This window comes from Prorops nasuta, unplaced genomic scaffold (assembly GCF_024137725.1).
Source record: "Prorops nasuta isolate Cenicafe-Biocafe unplaced genomic scaffold, Cenicafe_Pnas_1.2 PNAS00020, whole genome shotgun sequence".
Lineage (NCBI taxonomy): Eukaryota > Metazoa > Arthropoda > Insecta > Hymenoptera > Bethylidae > Prorops > Prorops nasuta.
Window position 1 is genome coordinate 583,523 of NW_027116817.1, and position 23,699 is coordinate 607,221.

The 23,699-nt window shown below is 35.5% G+C and overlaps 2 protein-coding genes across 2 annotated transcripts; both read left to right on the plus strand.

Annotated features, from left to right (window-relative positions):
• The first annotated feature begins 10,096 nt into the window (after positions 1–10,096).
• Positions 10,097–11,984, plus strand: LOC136780751 (uncharacterized). Its single transcript, XM_066739308.1, has 6 exons — positions 10,097–10,166; positions 10,210–10,265; positions 10,319–11,420; positions 11,681–11,739; positions 11,799–11,856; positions 11,929–11,984. Exons 1-6 carry the CDS (start codon positions 10,097–10,099, stop codon positions 11,982–11,984), a joined length of 1,401 nt encoding a protein of 466 aa, XP_066595405.1.
• A 4,792-nt stretch (positions 11,985–16,776) lies between these two features.
• On the plus strand, positions 16,777–17,928 carry LOC136780753 (uncharacterized). The gene is made up of 4 exons (XM_066739309.1): positions 16,777–16,809; positions 17,007–17,582; positions 17,643–17,724; positions 17,786–17,928. Exons 1-4 carry the CDS (start codon positions 16,777–16,779, stop codon positions 17,926–17,928), a joined length of 834 nt encoding a protein of 277 aa, XP_066595406.1.
• Positions 17,929–23,699: the final 5,771 nt, after the last annotated feature.

Below are 23,699 nucleotides of genomic sequence, written 5' to 3' on the forward strand. Positions count from 1 at the left end.
GAAAAGTCTCGAAAAAAATAGCTAGAGACTGGTTGAGAGGGTAAAATATGGGCAGAAGGTATCGGGTAAGTTTTAGAGAGCCCTGGGAAAGCTCATAGGAGGAACATTGGGTGGTCCCTAGAATTTCACTCCCCATTGTTTCGCAAAAGGAAAAATAATGTCTATTAACTATGTTACATGTAGAGCATGCTTACAGGAAGATGTAATGAATAATCTATTCACTTATAATATGCTTACAGTAATTTTTATTCAATATTCAAAAGATTTAACATATAATACTTTTATTCAATATATATATATAACTAAAAATAGTTTTAACATATAATATTTTAAAATATGAAGCTATACGTCTGCCCTTGCTACCTCCATCGTTGTCTCCTCCTCATCCTCCTCCTCCTCCTGCTCCTCCTCCTCTTCCTGCGGAATTATCCCTGCCTCTATCTCAATCATTCTGATACCTCTCATCAACAGTTGTATACAGCGTGTTACTGTAAAAAATCATCAGATTTTATAAAAATGTATGATGCAATCTCATTCATAATAACTTACTATTTTCATACTACATTCCATGCGTCTCGATTGTTTCTTCATTTACCGCTCGTGATAAATTTTGCATAATTTCATCTATTATTCTTGTAATTATATGAATTACTGGAGAATTCTGTCTATACGCTAAATTAATAATCACTTGATACTGCATATTTTTTCACTTTATATTTATCGACAGCTTGTATAAGAAAAAAGGAATCTGTATCCAAGGTTCAAGAAAGGTATAATGTGAAATTAAAAGAAGGACCCATAGGAGGAAAATAGTAGGTGGGTCTAGAATGGATATGTGGAGGGAAAAAGACCCTTCAATAGCGTAGAGGTCGTTTGAGAGGGGAGAAAAATGGTTAAAGAGTATTAGGGAAGTTTTCAAGAAGAACATTGACTTTAGTTTTAAACAAAATTTTAATATATTCACTTGTTTCATTATTTACAAGTTGTAACATTATATCTCATTCAATTAAATTTTTGTTAACATATGAATCTATTCCTCTTCCTCCTCCGATCACGTATACGAATTGTCAATCGTATGTCCTCCTTTCTCAATTTCCCTGATACGTCTTAAAAACATTTGTAAGAAGCATAACACTGTTGATAAAAACAAAAAAATTAGAAGATTTTCAAAAAAAAAAATGTATAATGTGGTCATCTATAATAGCTTACCATCTATATCCAACACATCTTCTGGCTCTCGCTCACTTATTTCAAAGAAATTCAAATGAAACAATTCAAGCATTTCCTGTAATATACTGTCCGTAGGACGTCCTAAAATAATAGCAATGCTAACTTGCATATTTTTTCAATTATTACTATCTTGTGTAAAAGAAAAAAATCTACCAAGTGCTCAAGGTTTAAGAAAATGTGAAATCAAGTTAAATGGCGGGTCTATAGTAGGAAAAGAGTGGGAGGGTCTAGGATAAGTATGTGGAGAGAGAAAAGACCCTTCGAGGGCAGGTCAAAGAAAAAAAAATGGCAGTCCGTAAGATGCTCAGGACCCCTATCGGTGTAGCTGTACCCAGTAATTTTCGTGATCGCCACCTAGTGGAGAAAAATGAAACTTTTTCCTCCACCAACTAAAATACAAAAAAAGTTCTCTGGGTAACTGCCAGGAATACTAACCATCCGGGCCCTAGGGTGATGGGAGAGGGGTAACCCTTAGGGAACTAGTGGATCCGTAGGATAACTAACCATCCGGGTCCTAGGGTCATGGGTGAGGGGGTAAGCCTTAGGGAACTAGTGGACCCGTAGGATAATTAACCATCCGGGCCCTAGACAGATGGGAGAGGGGTGAGAGACTAAGAGAGAAAGAGAGGGTGAGAGGGATCTCTCTCTCTCTCTCTCTCTCTCTCTCACTCCCCACAGCCAAAGCATTTCCTCCGCACACCCGTACCCTCCTCATCATCCCAATGAACCCTAACTCTTAAGAATACACTTCCTCCCCGCACACCCGCACTCCCCCTCATCTCCCAATATACCATAGCTCTCTTAAGACACTTCCCCCCGCACACCTGCACCTCCCTCACCCTCATGTCACAGGAAAACCCAAGACACTTCCCCCCGCACACCCGCACTCCCCTCACCACCGTGTCACAGGAACCCCCTAGCTACCACTACTGGCATACATGGGCCGTAAAAGCTGCAACACAATTGGAGAAACCTCGATATGTTATACTAGCATTTAGACAAAATAAGAAGAGTACGCAGCATATGGAGGTGCTTAGATTCAATGACAGTTCTGTTCGTGATGTTAAAGTCTATCTGAATTCAGAATTTTATCCATATGACCGAATTGATAGTGATATCGAAAAAAACCGTTATTCTGTACTATATGATATGTATGTTAAATTTATCCATTCATATTATGCAGGAGAAAAACAGTCGGAACCAATGCTTAATTACAAAAACTTTGTGGAATACGGTTCTCTCTTCGTCATCGATTGTTCGCATCAAAATGAATCTATAAAGTCAGGCACTGTTGATGTTAAAATTGAGATTGATTGTACTAGAAATATTCCAAGTAATACTACTGCGTTTTGTTTAATTATACATGATAAAATCGTTGAATATAACCCGCTTACCAGTATTGTTAGAAATGTAAGTTAATAGACTAGATTTATATGTATCTTACTAATGTAGTGAGGGATAAAGAAAAAATAAATAAATAAGATATAATAAACATTTATTGATGTCATTCCTTAAAAACATTCCTTACAAACATTTCCAAAATTTATCTTATGATTATCATTGGGTAACTTTAAATTCTAAATTATTGTATCGTCCTCCAACATATAAGATTTTTAATGTATTCGCTGATGCAGCATTTTGAAGTTCTTTGATTAGTTCAGGCGACTCCAGTAATTTCATCATCCTTGAGGGTAGGAAGAACCATTCGTCGGTAGCCAGCTTCGCTATTAATTTCTCTCCATATTTGGTCTTAATTTTCACTAATTCAGTGATTTGATACTCCTTATTCTCCTCAAAAGTATTCAGCTTTACGAAACTCTTAGGTTCGTAAGTTACACTTGCAAGTGCATTGATCTTGGTTAAATCCATTTTTCTGTGAAAAAACATAGAAATTGAGAAAAGAAAAATATTGAAATAGAATAGCAAGAAAAGAGAATAATAATAAAAGAATAATTCTTACCACCCAAAAGAGTTTCTGTGGTACAGCAAGGAAAATATTCGGAATATAGCTTTGCACTGGATCTTTCACCTCCTTGAAGCTTCTAACGAAAACTGACTGACTGAAATTTCCCGATTGCTAACAACAAGGGTTTTAAAAATGGTGGAAGGGATGAGATGCATTCTTATTGGAAGTTAATATTTGGGTGGTTGGGTATTCTTGCCCGCCTACGAAATTTGCGTCAAACAAGTCGTAACACGTTACAAGCGGTTTCTCCTGAATTCTTTTAATTGCATAATCATGTTGTAGACTTTTCTAAAGTGAACTGGGGAAAATTTGCGTCAAACAGGTCATGACACGTTACCAGTGGTTTCTCCAGAATTCTTTTAATTGCATTAACGTGTTGCAGACTTTTCTTAAGTGAAACGGTAAAATTTTCGAGCACATTCCTCTCGATAGCTAGGCATATAAAAAATTGAGAGAATATGAAAAAATCGAGGATTTAAAAGGTCATAAATCAAGTAACAAGTCATGACATGATCTCAGGCGTCAGGTACTCGAGCATATCCGTTCTAGAAGATATCAGCACACTCAGCAATCAGTTCTCCAATCGCCAGAATGGTGCCAATACAGGTTCTTAATGTCTAGGTAAAAGTTATGTTTTGCTTTACCCTTCAAAAAAATGAAGTGCACTGACAACTCTTTCCCTTTCTAATACATAGCCTGCTTGTTAGATGGATCGTATGATATGCTTACCTGAAAAGCTAAAAATGGCTAAAAGATAAGTCAGGGAAGGCTATAAAAATTCTTAAAACTGTTTTTGTATTCAATAACTAAAGTTTTACTATCAGTTACTCATCCAATCTCCATGTCTCATCCTCCTCCTCCTCCTCCTCCTTTTTCATCCACATCCTTCTCTTGAAGGCTAGCTTCTCTATAGCCGTATCCCGTGGTACCGCGAATGTATAATTTTAGTCAAACATCTTTTTATCACTTTAACTAATTCGCTCGTAGAAAGGTAAATGATTTCTTGAATGAAAGTCTAGAGAGAGGGTCCATAGAAGGAGAGAATAGTGGGAGGGTCTAGGATTGGTTCTGAATGGTCAAATAGTACCCTCTAAGGACATACTATAAGTGAGGAGCTGTAAGACCTAACAAATTGTTGAACCTGACCTGGGTATAGTAACAGCTAGGACTTAATAAGTTGCCCTATTAAAATATTAATATTCCTGAAATTGATGATAAATTGTTATTCTCCCCAATAGGGGAGACTATTAAAATTGTATCCTTTCATTTAAAGGATATTTTAGTGATTCGCTGCATAGGTTTAGTTAAAACCATGCAAAGTTATAATTCCATGCTCGATGGAAAGTTAATTCCTTGCGCGATATCAGCAATTTATCACAATAGCTATCTACAATTTAACTAACGAGAAAAGGGGGGATTGCGGTAGCCACCTAGCGGCAATTACTGGTACTATCAATTAAATTGAACTAGTTCACCCGTGTGTGTAATTACGTAATATTAAAATACCATTAGCGCGAAAGAAGATTAAGGAAGGCTGTCACCTAGCGGTGACTACTGGAACTAGCGATTAACTCAATCTAGTTTATCTGTGTAGCAGAGTCGGAAATAGTTAGGCTACGTAAGGTAACTAACCATCGACTTCGAGGGGTGAAAAAACCTTCCCTCAACTAGGGCCCCGTAGGATAACTTAGGTCCCCGTAGGATAACTAACCAACGGTACCATAGGGTGAAAAATACCCCCTCCCTAACCAAACCCGGTCCCACTATAAGACCTTCCAACTGTGACATAGGGTGAAAAATACCCCCTACCTAACCAAACTCGGTCCCACTATAAGACCTTCCAACTGTGACATAGGGTGAAAAATACCCCCACCCACCCTAACCAAACTCGATCCCACTATAAGACCCTTTCCTTCCTCATCCCCACCACTACCATACTAAGAGAGTCTTATCCCCACCCATCCCCCTTCCACACCACAAAACAGCTTCCCCCACTCCCTGTCATCGGAACCGCATAGCTCCTCTACTAAAATATTTAACGCGTAAAAAGTGGTTTACATATAGCTTTTTAAATATGCGCATAATGAGATAAAATTAAACGATGAAAAAAATTATAGTACTGTACCGTATATAAAAGAGGCTCCTAGGTTACTTCGAAATGCTAGCCAAATTCGAAGATTAGTTTTAATATTTCCACTAGTTATTTTTGACCGTATTATTGATTTTAATGATGATGTTTGGCTAATGATTTTACTTATGCGACAAGTTTGTTTGATTACATGTTCTCCTGCTTTATCACAAGGTCAGATTGCGCTCTTACAGAAAACTATAGAAGATTATTTAGCTTTGAGATTAAAATGTTTTCCTCATCATTTTATAAGACATTATCCTTCATTAATACAATTCTTTGGACCATTGAAACACTTATGGACTATGCGATTTGAAAGTAAATATGGTTATTTTAAGAAAATAGTCAGACATTCCTATAATTTCAAAAATTTGTTAAAAACCTTATCTATAAGACATCAAATGCAGCAAGCGTTCAACTCAGAAAAATTTAAGTATGCTACTCTAGCCAAAGCAGAAAATGCTATTGTTTATAGAGCTGATGATTATCATCATACTGTGGTTTCCCCAATACATGCGTATTTTAACATGTATGGTAATGAAAATTTTTATTTTATTAGCAAAAATGTGGAATATCGGAATGTATTATATAAACAAAATATGTATATTTTCATGGGGAAGGACATGTACGATAATTTTCTAGTATGCAAAATTTGTTATATTTTGATAAATATAGACTATAAACATATATTTTGTTGGGACTACGATTCCTATAATTTTATGTCATGAATTAGGTGTTTTTGAAAAGATAGAAAGTGGCATTTAAATTGTTCTGATATTTTCACTGTTTATTCCTATTCTTCATTCCTTTCTCCCGATCCCATTTACACTACCACACTTAAGGATCACATAGTTTTTGTACCGAAATATGCACCTATTGACTTATAAAGCGGACTTGTACAATGTAAGTTAATGGATTTAAACACTGTTGTGAAGTCAGTATACCACTACATTCTAAAAATAAATATATCTCTAAAGAGTCCTTATTGAACCTTGCAAAATTGAATAATTTTATTGACACTATATATAATTAAATTAACAAGGTTATCATAATATTTAAAAGTAAATTGCTACGTATCCCTAATAATTAAAATCTGAGCACAGAAATGCTAATAGCGTGCTATTGTGGGATCTTTCCCTAAGCATTTGTGTTACGCTATACTACTGAATATAAATTTGGAAGTATGTTCTGTCTATCGGGACTATTTAAGAACACACAAATATGTTAGTAAACAAGACTGATCAAAGATGATCACTTGTAAAGCTCGCGTTACGAAATCCCCCCCCCCCCTCCTCACTATGTCTAAGCTTGCAAGGTATATATACTAGTACGTATAGATCAGTAGATCAGAATCCATCTAAGGCTTTTTCCTAGAAATTGCATCGTTAGGACTGAATTAAACCGCAGCCCGGCTAGATCACTGAACGTTAGCACCCCTAGTCGTAGGAATCCCTTAGACAGATTTGCATATTCTATCGTTAAATAAGTTAATTAGAGAAAGAGCTATTTATCAATGTGATAGTGGTGACAGTATATGTAATGTGATATATTCGTGATTGTTTGCGAAAGTGTGAAGTTTATGAACCACATAGGGCGCAATCACTTTCGAAATATTGATATTCCACTTTTGTGAAAGCAGAACTAGGGTTTAATTTTGTTGAAGTTAGAAAATTTTGCGTTTAGCTTAAATCGTAGCGTCATATTAATAAGTTTCTTTTCCAGGTTGTTATTGTGTGATTACGAGTGTGGTAAACTTGAGTTACATATATTTTTGTATGTAAAAAGAGAAAGAAATAGTACGTACTATTTAAAGATCTTTGTACAAGGAAGGAAATGGGTCTTGTAAGCACACAAAGATTTTTGAAATTTCATTGGTAAGCACAGCCAATTCATAGATTACGCATATTATAATATTCTAAGTGCTGGTCCGGTAGAATTAATTAAATCTTTAATTGTGGGAAACCCTAAACACTACCTGGTTAGTAATTTATTTCTAATTAATATTTTTGTGAAAAAAAAGTGGTTTCAATATCCAAATGTTTAGTACTGTAACAAAGAGTATCAAAAGTATCCTATTTTGATGGTTAAAATATTCCATCGAAATATGACTTACAAGATGTACGAACCGGTGTCATACTTGTCCCTGCAACGCCCGAGAAAAAATTTGTGAAGGTTACTTTAAGTAAATTATAAAGTTCTTTTCGGAACAAAGCTTACGAAAGAAATGTAAGTAGCAGACCATTCAAAAGTAAACCGGGGGACGGAGCATGAGTAGTTACTGAGCCAAGGAGTAAAAAATTTGTTGACCGTTATCATGGTTTCTATGAAATCGTTGCAATACTAAAAGGGAACAATGTTATACCAGAGAAAGAAAATTATGAACGTCTCTTCAAAGATGTAAATAAACTATTACTAGTTCACTCGTGAACAATAGGATAATAATTTTATAAAGTAGAGAAATCTGAAACTGTTAAACCTTGCCACAATTATAATTGAGCGATAGCTGTTATACGGACCAGGACATGTATATAACCACCTTAAATTACAATTACATTTTCTTCTTAGCATCATGAACGTGGCTGGACCATCCTTCGGAATAATTATAGAGTCTAGGAGATTATATATAACACGACTAAATCCAAGGACCAAGAAAGAACATATTCTTGAGATTTTTAAGGCTTATGGTCCTACTCATGCGGTTGTTCGGAGAAAGCCGACAGGAAATACAGCTTTTGTTACTTTTCGAACATCTGCCGATACAACAAGAGCATTAGAAGCAACACAGCAATCGCCAGTTACCTTATATAACAGGAGGATTCGTGTATTACGGGCTGACTCGTGGCACGACTTAAATTTGACAAATTCAAGGCGTGCACCAGCTTCCCTCGGCTCTTTTCCGGGACGGATTCGCCCAGAGAGCCCACAGTTACCAGGAGAGATTCTCGAAACCATCGCATCTTACTTACCTTTTGAAGACCGAGCGCGCATGGAGATGGTTTGTCGATCATGGCGAACTGCTGCGAGAAATTCGTTGCTGGAAATAAAAGTACTGCAATTAAATGACTATCGCTGGGAAGGTAGAACAGTATCTAAAGAAGGTTTTTACTGGCTAGTAAAACGTTGTGGGTCATGGTTGCAGAAGGTTGCTTTAAATACTGACTTGTCAGCCGAAGTGCAACCATAGTTAATTGCTATACTAGTTAAGGAAGCTACATTGCTGGAGGAGTTGAATATTACAGGTGTGACCATAAGACCGACTGCCATCCGAGAGCTGGCGAATGGCATTAGGTCATTAAAAATCCTAAAACTGGGTATCTACAATGGGCCCATTGATCGAGATTTGTACCGAGCTCTAACGAACTGTCAATTGACAAACTTCGTTGCTACAGGCCAAAATATTATAGGATCGTCCCTGGTGGGATTAAGAGTTGGACTGAAAAAACTGCACTTAGAGGAGTCTCATGTGCGAAGTAGCCATCTTGCTAGCGCCATTTTGTCTTACGACGCATTAACGGTTCTGTATATAAGTCACCCTAAATATTTTGATAATAGTGTCCTAAGCGCCTTAGTGAATAATGAAAAACTAGGCGCTACTATGGTAATATTATGTTTGTCTAGCTGCAACCCTCATGAACAACCAACTACTCAGGAGATAAATTTTGAGGATGAAGATGATGGGAACATTCTCGATTTCTTCGAAATACCACGAAATCCGTTGAGTCCCGAAATGTCTATACCTAAACGGTTCACCAATTTAACAGAACTATCCGTGCCATTCTGTGGTTGGGTCGACAACAAATTTATTCAAGACATTGGTGATTTCTTGCGTGGATTAAAATCGTTAATCATCAGTGGATGTACTAATATCAGAGATATGTTTGCCCTGCAGCCATTGAAATTACTTAGAAACTTACAATCATTAAACATGTGTTTATTATTTATAAATGTGGGTGGATACTTTCTGACACAATTAAAAAATTTGAAAACGTTGACATGTCGAGACAACGCTGTAATCACCGACGAAGACATATGTGGAGCCATTCAGGATTGTAAATTTCTGGAAACATTGGATGTAGAGTGATGCCACAACATTGGAAGGCCCACTGTGAATTGCATCCAACAAACATTAGGAAACGAACCTAATCGTTCCATGCGTGCCTATCTGAGAGGAACTAGCGCCAGGCGATACCGACGGGATCGTCGTTTGCTTAACGTCGTTATCCACTACGAACGTTCCTTTTCCAACCCTTTTGATCGTCGGGAACGACGTTAATTTTAAAGAAGAATGGGCATATTAATACTGCTAAAAACCAAAACCTGAGCACATAAATGCTAATAGCATGCTATTGTGGGAGCTCTCCCTAAGCATTTATGTTACTCTAGGATTTCCATTACATACTGTACATCTTTCAAAGAAAACTTAATTTTTATAAAAGACTTTCCTTTCCTCTACAAAATTGTAACACTTTTTATTTTTTCAAATAAATGATTCACACATTTGTATTTTTTGATTAACTGGGTTTGTCGCAATTAATTTCTTTTTTTCTTCGAACTATCCTCTTTTACCAATGAAGGCTTTCTAGCAACCTCATGTTGCTGTAAAATATCGAATTGAAATTTAGAAGGTTAATATTTCTTACTTGAAAATGCGTGTATTTTCTAACTCATTAACACATGTATATACAAAGATTGTTCGTTACATTTAATATTAATATATAGAGTTTTAATTTTTTTGTTTAAATAATTTATACTCGCTTAAATAAGAAGAACTGATGTCAACGAATTACAATGAAATTTCAGTGATAAACAATATGACAATATATATTAACGAAACACTGTTCTGTAAAACTTTTCCCTTCTTATCTTAATCGACTTGAAGTTTTAGATGAAATAATATTTGCTATATTAAATCTGGAAGTTGTGGTAACTAACTTCTCACAGGTGCCTTAAACTGAGCTGCTTATGAGTTTTTAAATATTTTCCTTCAATTTCAGATGGTTTTTTTCTTTAAAATATGGTCTCTTAACCGAAAACAGAAAATAGCTATACCTATGGAAGAATGCACTGATTTATGTACAAATTTAATTATGAAGGCTTCTAAAAGATTGAACATTACTAGTTCAACTTTGGTGCTGGAAAAAGATGGAACGGTTATTGAGGATGTTGAGGTATTGAAATTATGTACTTCAGAGATTTTATTGTTGCTAGAAGAAAATGAACATTGGCAATGTGCGGAAAAGCAATTATCGCATTTAGTTCATATAGATTCATCTACATCTGATTCTAGCTCATACACTAGCGAGTCAGAATGTCAAAGTATAACTAAATCACAAAAGTCATGGTTAGATTTTGAAGTGCCTTGGAAAGTATTGGAACCGTCTGTATTAAGAGAGCTAGATGCAGGTCATAGAAATAAAAGTGTTATTAGTGCTACGGTAAATATGATTGTATCAAGGATGAGAGAATATGATACATTCATTCCTTCCAAAGCATTTAGAATCGTTGCAGCTAAAGTTGCCAATAAATATCCTTTAATATTTAAAGATATTGATGAAAATAATAAGTGTTTTGGAGAAGGTATTCATACGCTGTTCCTGAAACTGCGTGATCGAAATGCTTACCTAAATAGACCACATATGAGAAAATCTCTTATGAGAACCTTAAATATACCTGTAGGTAAACAAAGGAGCATATTAAGTGCAAAAGCTGGTTGTAGTAATTGGCAACCAGAAGATTATCCTCTAAATGAAAGTGAAGAAACAATCGAGGAAAAAGTTGAATTTTTAAAAAATGTAGTTAAGGATAAGATTAGTTTATTAAATCATAAACAAAAAGTATTGATGTACATGGAAGCAACTTACTCTGTGCAAAGACTATATATTAATAATATCACTAAAACACCGAACATAGAAGATTTTAAGAAGGAATGGCCAATTCTTTTAAAAAAAGAATTTATTTTCTGGCATTATAATAAATTAATGGGCCACGAAATAAAGCTTTTGGCGCAAAATTGGGATAAGAAAAAGTACAAAATCTTGATATTTGGATTAAAGAAGAAATACTTGTCAAGTTTAATCGTAAATAACACAGATGAATGTAACACACATATTATTAAAGTAATATCAGCTCATTTTAAGGAAGATTATACTTCATTATTTAAAACTTATAAGGTTTCTTTTTGAAAATCTTTTTATGTATACAGGGTGTTTTGCGTAAGACGCCCCAGAGGATGGATACAAATTGACGCATATCTCTTTAACTATAAGAAATATTCCATTTTTTCATATAACCTTTTTGAAAGCAAATAACAAGAGGTTTCGAAAAGGTCGTATGCAAAAATTGAATATCTCTTATAGTTAAAGAGATACGCGTCATTTTGTATCCATGCTCTGGGGCACCTTACGCAAAACACCCTGTATAATAAATATATTTTTTATCTACGAAATAATCAGTCAATATTTTGTTTATCTATAGGAAGGCACCACAGAAAATATTATAGTCAATTTCAATGCCCCTTGCATTATTATTATAGGTAAAATTGTAAATTACACGTTGTTTTGATGATTGATTCATTTCAGCTGTTAATACATAATTTGGTTTTCAGATTCTACCACTTCTAAAAAATTTTATTTATATATAGAGAAAACTTTAATAGAGTAGACTGAATCGTTTACAGAAAGCCTTCAAATGTTGTTCGCTTCTTATTATGTTTTTAATATGAAATATCCATCAAAGCATATATGCACTTTGGAATTTATGAAAATGTAGATAATTGAGATACATCCAGATGTAGGAAGTAAATCAAAGAAAGGTACAGCTACTACATTGAAGGTTTCAACGCTTTTTAATATGTTGCGAAATAAAGAAGACACTAACCAAAATAATGATGAAGAAGCAGATCCGTTAAATGAGAAATGTTAATGTTATTTTCGTAGTTCTGCAAGTTTTTAAGTTCCTTTTTTAAAATGATTTTTGCCATTAATTAAGATAGATATTAGTAATTTTATTAGGTAAAAACTAAATATGAAATATTTTAAGTGTTTAAATGTTTTTAGTCAATAAAATGCTTGATGATTGACACATTTCAGATATTACCCATACAGTACACTTGACTAAAAGTTGTCTTATGGACATCTTTTAGTCATCCAATTGACTAAAAGACACCTAAAAGATGTCTTTAAGACATTTGGTGCTCTATGGGTAATACCTAATTTTCTTTTCAGACTCAACGGCTTCTAAAAAATTGTATTTATATATAGAAAAAATTTTAATAGAAGAGACTGAATCGTTTGCAGAAAGCTTTCAAATGTTGATCGCCTCTTGTTGTCTATATGGAATATCCGCTGAAGCATATATGCACTTTGGAATTTATGAAAATGTAGATAATTGAGATACATCCAGATGTAGGAAATAAATCAAAGAAAGGTACAGCTACTACATTGAAGGTTTCAACGCTTTTTAATATGTTGCGAAATAAAGAAGACACTAACCAAAATAATGATGAAGAAGCAGATCCGTTAAATGAGAAATGTTAATGTTATTTTCGTAGTTCTGCAAGTTTTTAAGTTCCTTTTTCAAAATGATTTTTGCCATTAATTAAGATAGATATTAGTAATTTTATTAGGTAAAAACTAAATATGAAAATTTTTTAAGTGTTTAATTGTTTTGAGTCAATAAAATGCTAATATTACATATTCGTATGTATTGTGGAGTTTTCCTTTAGCGTTTCATTGTCTTATTAGTAGTTTAAATTTATCAAGAAATTTTTACTTAAAGGAATGCAGAAATTCTTCATATATTAAGTTTTTAAAGTTTGAAGTTAACGGGATCCCTCAAGCGTTGCGCGGCCGCGACGGAGTTACCACGCGCTGCAGTTTCGCCCGAAATTGAAAAAACTGCCATCTAGTGGCATACGCGCGATGCCGCTAGCGAGTAGCACGCTGGAGGGGAAAGAGTTCCCCCACCCACTGCGCGAGAGGAGAGTAGCCAGGCGGGGAATAAGCCGGGCGCTTACAGGCATTTTCCACTGCGAGCAGCGGTTGCCTCTCCCCTTTCGCCCAGCTGACTACTCGCGCGCTGCTCGCGGCTCGTGGCTCGTGGCTCGTGGTGGTTCACGGCTCACGGCTGAAGGCTCGCGACTCGTGGTTCGCCGTGTCTCGCGGCTCACGGCCAACGGCTCGCGCGTGGAAACCTTCAGAAAGCAGTTCACCTGAAACAAAAATGAAGGCTTATGTTTTTTTCTTTATATTATAAATGATATAATAAACTAAATATAAATATGGAGCATTTCACGCCAAAAATAAGTCTGAAACTGGCAACCAAAGCTAGCAGCTAAACAAAAGCGAAACATGAACCTTTTGAGCATAGAAATAAATGTCAAAGGAAAGATAAGAGTATAAACTCTTTATCATCATATTTCACCGACAGGGAAATTTTTTAAATTTTTGTAAATCATACTGTCCTGTAGCTTATAAAATTCTGCATTGATCAGTATGAATTTCATTAGGGATCTCAACTTCCTTTTTAGAGTTTTTTAACACTGAAAGCAGAGATACGACTGAATTTTCAAGTTTTTCGACTTTTAGTCAAGTTTTTCGGCTAGCAGGAAATTTTTTTAATTTTTTTGAATCATACAGTCCTGTAGCCTATAAAATTCTGCATTGATCAGTATGAATTTCATTAGGGATCTCAACTTCCTTTTTAGAGTTTTTTAACACTGAAAGCAGAGCTACGACTGAATTTTCAATCTTTTCGACATTTAGTCAAGTTTTTCGGCTAGCAGGAAATTTTTTTAATTTTTTTGAATCATACAGTCCTGTAGCCTATAAAATTCTGCATTGATCAGTATGAATTTCATTAGGGATCTCAACTTCCTTTTTAGAGTTTTTTAACACTGAAAGCAGAGCTACGACTGAATTTTCAATCTTTTCGACATTTAGTCAAGTTTTTGGGCTAGCAGGAAATTTTTTTAATTTTTTTAAATCACACAGTCCTGTAGCCTATTAAATTCTCCATTGATCAGTATGAATTTCATTAGGGATCTCAACTCCCTTTTTAGATTTTTTTAACATTGAAAGCAGAGATACGACTGAATTTTCAAGTTTTTCGACATTTAGTCAAGTTTTTGGGCTAGCAGGAAATTTTTTTAATTTTTTTGAATCATACAGTCCTGTAGCCTATAAAATTCTGCATTGATCAGTATGAATTTCATTAGGGATCTCAACTTCCTTTTTAGAGTTTTTTAACACTGAAAGCAGAGCTACGACTGAATTTTCAATCTTTTCGACATTTAGTCAAGTTTTTCGGCTAGCAGGAAATTTTTTTAATTTTTTTGAATCATACAGTCCTGTAGCCTATAAAATTCTGCATTGATCAGTATGAATTTCATTAGGGATCTCAACTTCCTTTTTAGAGTTTTTTAACACTGAAAGCAGAGCTACGACTGAATTTTCAATCTTTTCGACATTTAGTCAAGTTTTTGGGCTAGCAGGAAATTTTTTTAATTTTTTTAAATCACACAGTCCTGTAGCCTATTAAATTCTCCATTGATCAGTATGAATTTCATTAGGGATCTCAACTCCCTTTTTAGATTTTTTTAACATTGAAAGCAGAGATCCGACTGAATTTTCAAGTTTTTCGACATTTAGTCAAGTTTTTGGGCTAGCAGGAAATTTTTTTAATTTTTTTGAATCATACAGTCCTGTAGCCTATAAAATTCTGCATTGATCAGTATGAATTTCATTAGGGATCTCAACTCCCTTTTTAGAGTTTTTTAACACTGAAAGCAGAGCTACGACTGAATTTTCAATCTTTTCGACATTTAGTCAAGTTTTTGGGCTAGCAGGAAATTTTTTTAATTTTTTTAAATCACACAGTCCTGTAGCCTATTAAATTCTCCATTGATCAGTATGAATTTCATTAGGGATCTCAACTCCCTTTTTAGATTTTTTTAACATTGAAAGCAGAGATACGACTGAATTTTCAAGTTTTTCGACATTTAGTCAAGTTTTTGGGCTTTCCACCTTTCTCTTAATTCTTACTCTCAATGTCAGATTTGCATTATGGCTATTTCTCTGGCAAAGTAGGATCATTATTTATTACTTTTCATTAATACAAACTAGAAAATATGCAACTGATTGCGATAGAAGCCACAATTTTGTAATTATACAGCTTTTAGTTTCCTCACATTATTTACCCCATTGTCTATCACACGTACCACATTAAAATAATGATCTTTTTTAAAAGCTACACTTACACATGCTTGTAACAAAATACTCAATAACTATTCCACTTTCATTTCCAAGATCTTATGCCCCTTATCACCTGGAAGGCTTTCGCAATCTGATAAGAAGCAAACCCTTGGATTTGAAAGGAGATGGAAAGAATGCATAGTTCAGCTGTATCTTTCGCTGTCATCAAATAACATTTATTCTAGCATGAAGCATGCTCTGAAACTTGTTATCGATATTGGTTCTAACTGCATAATACATTCATAAAGTTTAGTAAAGGTTCAAATGACAGTAGTAAGTTTAAAGGACCATGAGCTATGACATCATGTGACCCATGGTTCCTTTAAAACTTATACTGTTCTGCACTTTTACTACACTCTAGAAATGCCTTATGATAATAGAAACATTATCGATATGAAGTTACAGAGTATACTGCATGCCAGGAGAAATGTTATGAGCTGAATGAAATTAATGCAGCTGAACCATGCTTTCGTCCCATCTAACCTGACTACGAAACTATTATTTTTACACAAAGAAAGGCATGCAAACTACAAATTATTATATTTTGGAACTAACCTGAGGTTTCCTGCAGCAAATCCAAAAAATTGCACCCACTAAACACTTCACTGAACACTATTTAAATGAAACTCACTCACGCACGTCTTACTTGAGAGATAGCTGAAAACCGTCTCAACGATGACAGCAGCTGAGCTTTTTATGCGTTCGCAAATCGCACTTGAAGTGTGTGCAAAATATATATTTTTTAAAAATCGTCTTCTCACGTTGTTTTTTCCCTCAAAATAAAATGTTAATTATATTTAAAAAGCTTCTACAAATAAATATTACTTTTATTAAAAATAAATTAAGTTTAGCGCGAATTGTGCAGAAGCTTGCCATTGGTCCATCGATCTGATAAGCTTGATTATTGGTCTATCGATCTGATAAGCTTGATCATTGGCCAAGAAGCTTTGCACATTGTTCGCTAATAAGAAGGCAACGTGCAGTGTTTCATTCCCCACGATACCCACGAAGCACGTGGACCGCCCGATTTCCAGCTGAAAAATGGTAAGTAATTTTAACTTCATTGCATGCTAATACGTGATAGAAGTGATGTGTAGTGTTCTTCCGCGATGTTTTGCAATATATGTTTTAATAAGACTTTCCCGTTACGAATGCATGTATTGTTAACTGTAGAATATGTCATATTTATTGTATTTGTAACAATGCAATATGGCCGTATTTTTGTATTCTTGCGAGTAAGAACACAACAATGCAGCCATGTTGCATTTGAACAAATACAAGCAAATACGACGTCATATGGTTTCCAATATATGCAATCGTAAGTGGACTTTCTTACTATCACATATGTTTTAAAACATTGCAGTAATATATTACACATCAAATCTTTCAAGCATGTGACATTTTAATAATATTTTTCTTTTTTTATTTTCAGAAAACCAGGAAATCTGAGGAGAAGAAGGAGGGAGGGGGCCAGAAGAGGGCTGCCTCGTCCAACCCCCCTTCCACCCCCGCCACTCCGCAGCCACCCACGCCTCAGCCACCCACGCCTCAGCCACCACCGCCGCAGCCACCCACGCCGCAGCCGCCTAGCGGCAAGGAGAAGGAGGGGGGGAGGTCGAACGTGACCCCGCAGACCGCCAAAGCAGGGGTTTTCAAAGGTCCGCGTGCCGCCCCCAAGCCAGGGGGATCCGCGGACCTTAAAAAACCCCTGCAGCGGCGGTCTTTGCCTACCCTGCGGTCTACCCCGAAGCCAGGGGTAGTCACCGCGACCCTGCCGACCACCCCCAAGCCAGGGGGATCGGCAGGGACATCGCGAACTACCCCGAAGCCAGGGGTAGCCGCAGGAAGGCAAGCCGGGCCGAAGCCGGCAATTTTGCCGGCAGCTGTTCCGCGTAGTGCGGTTCGTGGGCGGTCCCAAGAACCGGGACCGTCCCGAATCCGCACTTACGCGGAAACAGTAGCAGGGCGGCGGCCTTCTTCGGCGGAAGCAGGGCTGTCGGAGGAAAAGGTAAGTTTGACAGAATCTCTCTAATTATTGTATATACTGATAAGAATTTTATTTTTCCAGATCAAGAAACTCCTCCGGAAGCAGCAGCGGCAGCGCTACCGCCGCAAGAAGGCCGCGCAGCGAGCAGCTGATCTTGCTGTAAGTATAAACAAGATCATAATTAATAAATATAACAAAAAATAATATATTTTTCCATTTTTCAGCTCTTAAAACTGTTAAGAGAGGAGAGCAGCCGCCGCGCCCACTCCCCACGACGCCGCAGCCGTTCCCCACGACGCCGCAGCCGCACTCCACGACGCCGCAGCCGTACTCCACGGCGCCGCAGCCGCACCCCGCGATGCCATAGTCGCACCCCGCGATGCCGTAGTCGCACCCCGCGATGCCGTAGTCGCACCCCGCGATGCCGTAGCCGCTCCCCGCGATGCCGTAGTCGCTCCCCGCGATGCCGTAGTCGCTCCCCCCGAAAAACCTGTCGTGGCAGCCGCCATTGCCGCCACGACAGGTAAGGAGCCCATGCTCCGATCAAATGTCCACGGCACAAGAATATATGTATGTGCCGTGGACATTTAAAATAAATAATAGTTTGTCATAATAATGTATTTCATTTATAAACCCACTCCAAACCCTGCTTCACGGACTACACGCATGGGAGAGAAAGGGAGAGAGAGAGTGAATTAGAGAGGGAAAGAGACATCGCGATTCTACTCCGAGTTCGCGTTTTATTACATTTAGGGTTACATAGACTGGATGAAGCATTGGAAAAATAAGAAAATAATAAAGAAACAGCCCATTTTCATGATACTACTAACGATATCGTTTAATTTGCATTTGCGCTTTTACTTTTGAAGAAATAAATTGCTAAACGTACGAACGCGCGGGGCTGAAAAGAGCGATTTTCAGTACAAACGCGGGACAATGGCACAGTCGTATTTCTCAATAGAATTAGATGAAACTAATCATAGTCGATTCCTTTCATTACGCAGATCATCATAAAGAACGCGGATTTTGGATAAACATCTTAGTTTTCGAGATATGAGCAATTGAAGTTGAACGGCACATACACATTTCCCTCATGGTTCGAATCAGCTGTTGCGCACGTGCATCTTCAATCGTTCATATCTCGAAAACTAAGACGTTTATTCGAAATCCGTGCTCTTTATGACGATCTCCATAAAAAAAGGATTCGATTGTAATCAATTTCATCAAATTCTGTTGAGAAATACGACTGTGCCATTGTCCCGCGCTTGTACTGAAAATCTCTGTTTCCAGCGTCAGCCGTTCGCACTTTTAGCAATTTATTTCTTCAAAAGTAAAAGTGGTAATGAAAATTTAACCAAAACGTTACGAAGAGCATGAAAAGGAGATGCTTTCATATTATTTTCTTATTTTTCCAATGCTTCATCTAGACTGTGTAACCCTATAAATATAATACAACGCGTACTCGGAGTAGACAAGCGTTGTCCTTCTCTCTCTCCCTGTGACTCTCTCTCTCTCTCTCCAGCGTGTAGTCCCGTCAAACGTAGAACAACTAGGTCATTAGTCCATAGCTGTCAAATGGCGCGTTTACATCGTAAACATGAAGTATGCTTTCGGAAAACGATTACGGAATAGAAGGATGGATTTTGATAATTATCACAGAAGAAAAACTATATCAGATGAGTATTTTATTAACAAAACATGAAAATTATTAATGAAATATACTTTGTGGTTATTTTATTTCTGTTCCAGGTGAAGTCATGTTTCTGTTGACTTTCAATGAAGGAAGGAAGTACTTATTGACCAATAGATAAAAAACTGTGAAGAATTTCTGTGTGTCCTAGTGATTTTAATAATTGTGACAATGTTATAGTTGTGATAGTTAAAGCGATTAGTCTGTGCACAAGGAAGTTTTATTGTAAATTACTCATGTACAACAATGCTTTCAATTATTTTAAATTAAAGCTAGTTGAACGACAACTATATTTTTATTTCTTCCTTTCCAAATCCTATTTACAGATAATAATCACATAATCTCTTAGTCAAATATTCAATTATTTACTACAAACATTATAACTGTTGTATGTATGTAAAGCATAAGTGTTAGTATCAAGGATTTTTATTATTTGACGTAATACAAATTGCATAGGGTTTCTGCAACTGTCTTCTTAGTCCGCTACATCATTTTACATCTTCTGTGACATTTATATCCATCCGTTGCACTATTCTATTCAAGTATATAACATATAGATAATAATTCTCTATTTATTTGTACATACACTCAAATTTGATAATACTTCTGATCTGGAATGAATTTTATGGTAGTTTAAATGATTCTTAAACCAGTTTTCCAACTATTAGCTTAGAAAGGTATTTTGAAAATAGATTACTTATTTTGTTATTCCAAGTATGATGTTATAATTCATAGAAAGATATATCAAACCTTTGAAAATGATATCTTATATGTCTAGTAACTGTTTAAATTATGGTTTCAGAACAGATACATTTCACAAACATAGCAGTGACAAAAAATGTATTAAATATAAAGGACGGTTGTCCAAATGTGAATTGGAAAATTATTTGAAGTTAAGAACAATTAGAATTCAATAGTACAATTAAATATATAAGAGAACAACATCCTGTCAAATGTAACAAGAAGATATGCTATGGAAGAAGATCCAACCTTTACAGTATAATAATTCATGTGAACATTCTTCAGGAGCTTTTGTTTACCAATCATCTTAACATTTATAAAATTAATTAGTATATAGGAAATCCATATCTCAGTGTATTTAAAAATAGCAAAGAAATATTGGTATATGTTAAAAATTAGAAAAGGGAACTAACGAATCAAATAAATGTCACACAATATGTGGAAGGATGTTGCGGATCATTCCAGAAGCCCTATTCAACTTGTACTACAGCAAATAATAAATATCAGTTCTGCAAACATCTACGCTTCAAAAACATTAAATACATGTAATTTTGTTTGTAATTTAAGTAACGTATAACTTATATATGTAATTACTATGTGTAAATAGAATCTGGAAGGGAAGAGATAAAAATATTAGTTTCATTTAAGTTGCTTTAATGTAAAGTAATAGCAAGCTGCTACATGATAAATTTACAAGAAGACTCCCTTGTACATACACTAATTGTTTACAATTTCACTATTATAACATTCACAGAAGTATTAAAATCACTAGGCCACATAGAAATTCTTCATTGCTATTTCATTTATTGGTCAATAAGTACTTCCTTCCTTCATTGAAAGTCAACGGAAACAGGACTTCACCTGGAACAAAAATAAAATAACCACAAAGTATATTTCCTTACAAATTTTCAGAATAATTTTCATATTTCGTTATTCATTTACTCATCTGATTTATTTTCTCTTCTTTGATATGTATCGAAATCCATCCTTCTATTCCACAATTGTTTTCCGAAAGTGTCCTTTTTCTTTACGATGCAAACGCGCCGTTTGACAGCTATGGACTAATGACCTAGTGTGGACAGTGTGGTACGTTTGACGGGACTACACGTTGGAGAGAGAGAGAGAGAGAGAGAGAGAGAATTAGAGAGGGAAAGAGACATCATGCTTCTACTCCAAGTACGCGTTTTATTACATTTAGGATTACACAGACTAGATGAAGTATAAGAAAAATATGAAAATATTATGAAAGCATCTCCTTTTCATGATCTTTCTAGCCTTTTCGTCAAATTTGCATTTGCACTTTTACTTTTCAAGAAATAAATTGCAAAATGTGCGAACGGCTAACGCTGGAAAGAGAGATTTTCAGTATAAACGCGGGACAATGGCACAGTCGTATTTCTCAACAGAATTAGATGAAACTAATCATAGTCGAATCCTTTTTTTACGGAGATCGTCATAAAGAACGCGGATTTCGAATAAACGTCTTAGTTTTCGAGATATGAACGATTGAAGATGCACGTGCGCAACAGCTGATTCGAACCATGAGGGAAATGTGTATGTGCCGTTCAACTTCAATTGCTCATATCTCGAAAACTAAGATGTTTATCCAAAATCCGCGTTCTTTATGATGATCTGCGTAATGAAAGGAATCGACTATGATTAGTTTCATCTAATTCTATTGAGAAATACGACTGTGCCATTGTCCCGCGTTTGTACTGAAAATCGCTCTTTTCAGCCCCGCGCGTTCGTACGTTTAGCAATTTACTTCTTCAAAAGTAAAGGTGCAAATGCAAATTTGATGTGAGTGTTAAAAACAGCATGAAAAGGGGATGTTTTCATAATATTTTCATATTTTTCCAATTCTTCATTTGATCAGTGTAACGCAATATGTAAAAAGATGCATGCTTTGAGAATTTACTAATACTTCCCCTCACCCCACTTCCGCGGATAGCCTCTTTGCATGTAGCCTAGCTAGCATGCCTCAGTGGAGAAAGCTTTCATAACAAGCCATATTTAGAAGCTGGAGTGGGGGAACACGTAGATTGAGCCGCGAGAGCGTAGCGTCCTTCCTTACCGCCCCCCTAACAATTTTTAGATTTCGTCCACCTCAAAAACGCGGGACAATGGTACGGCTCTATTTTTCAACCGATTTCAATGTTTGTGGGCTTGTTGGAATCGTTACGTCTGGCACCTCGTCATAAAGAAGCCCGATTTTTCGATTTGTTATTCGTTTAAATTTTAATAATACAATTGTTTAAACAATCGTTTTTTTTTTCATTTTTTGAAAAATCGGGCTTCTTTATGACGAGGAGGCAGACCTAACGATTCCAACAAGCCCAAGAAAATTGAAATCGGTTGAGAAATAGAGCCGTACCATTGTCCCGCGTTTTCGCTCTGTAATGTCGGTAATAGGGGGTTTGAGGGATCCCGTTAAAGAGTACCACGCTAACCGTGGTAGAGAAATAGTTAAAAGAGATAAAGAGCATAGGACTTGATATGTATAATTCAATACCCATACAGCATACTTGACTTAAAGACACCTAAAAGATGTCTAAGTCACTAGGTGCTCTATGGGTAAGTACATTAATAATTTTTTTTCAAATAACTTCTCAAACAAATCCTTCAAAAATAAGATCGTTGCGTAAGTTTTTAGCATCAATTAGCTTTATTTTTAGTTGTTTTGAGCCATAAATGTACTCATAATACATATTTGTATGTATTGTCATGTTTTACTTTACGATTTTCTTATGTTTCATTAATTACTGACAATTATCGAGGAAGTTATTTGAAGGAATACAGCATTTTATCACTATTAAGTTTTATAAGTTTAAATTTATACGATTGTTTCTATTGTGGTAGAGACGTAGCTGGAAAAGATCATAGGACTTTATATGTATTGTTTTATGTAGATAGCTAAGCAAATAAGCAATTATTTTCAAATAGCTTTTGAACCAAACTAAAAATTATAATTTCGTTATTTAATGTCTTAATGCCAATTAGTTTTATTTTTAATTCCTCTTAGCTAATAGAATGCTAATAATACATCTTGGTATGTATTGTGGGGGTTTCCCTTACCATTTTATTAGTTTTCTGAATTATTTATGTTGATCGACTTATTCGAAAAATTCTACATATCTTAAAACAATAAGATTGCTCAATGATTTATGTTATTTTCCTTAGTATATTCGTACCATATTGTAATACGTTTACAAGTGTTGTAATAATAAAGTGTTCATATCTTAATTTTCTTCAAATTTTTCTGTATTCTTTACCAAGCCTTACCAATTAAATATAAGTCCCTTGTTACTCTAACAATTGACATTAACATTATCAAAGTATGGTATAAAGTGTGATGCCTAAAATCAATTGTATCCCGCTCTAGAGTTTAAATTATTAGTGTGTCTCATGGTTTACTCTCAATTACCATTCAAATGAAGGTAAAGATTCTGAACGACAGCGTAGGCAATTTTTTAAATAACAGTACATATTGCAGTAGGAAAAATTAAAAAACAAATTTTTATATTACGAAATTATCGAAAAAGTTTACAATTGAAAATTTAAAATTACATTCGAAATTTTAACTTCTTACAATCAATTTTGGAATATTCTGATGTGAAAATTAAATTTTACATCATCTTTTTGTAACTTTTCAATTGAAAGTACTAATCTTCCTTTCTAGTTATGTAATATTACCATTCAAAATATTA

Excerpts from the sequence above, each read along its gene's own strand:
- LOC136780751 (XM_066739308.1), top strand. The coding sequence starts at position 10,097 with ATGTCAACGAATTACAATGAAATTTCAGTGATAAACAATATGACAATA. Across the intron at positions 11,421-11,680 it reads CGTAAATAACACAGATGAAT|TTAAAGAGATACGCGTCATT; the intron begins GTAACACACATA and ends TATCTCTTATAG. Across the intron at positions 11,740-11,798 it reads CACCTTACGCAAAACACCCT|GAAGGCACCACAGAAAATAT; the intron begins GTATAATAAATA and ends GTTTATCTATAG.
- LOC136780753 (XM_066739309.1), top strand. The coding sequence starts at position 16,777 with ATGCAATATGGCCGTATTTTTGTATTCTTGCGA. Across the intron at positions 16,810-17,006 it reads GTATTTTTGTATTCTTGCGA|AAAACCAGGAAATCTGAGGA; the intron begins GTAAGAACACAA and ends TTTTATTTTCAG. Across the intron at positions 17,583-17,642 it reads CAGGGCTGTCGGAGGAAAAG|ATCAAGAAACTCCTCCGGAA; the intron begins GTAAGTTTGACA and ends TTATTTTTCCAG.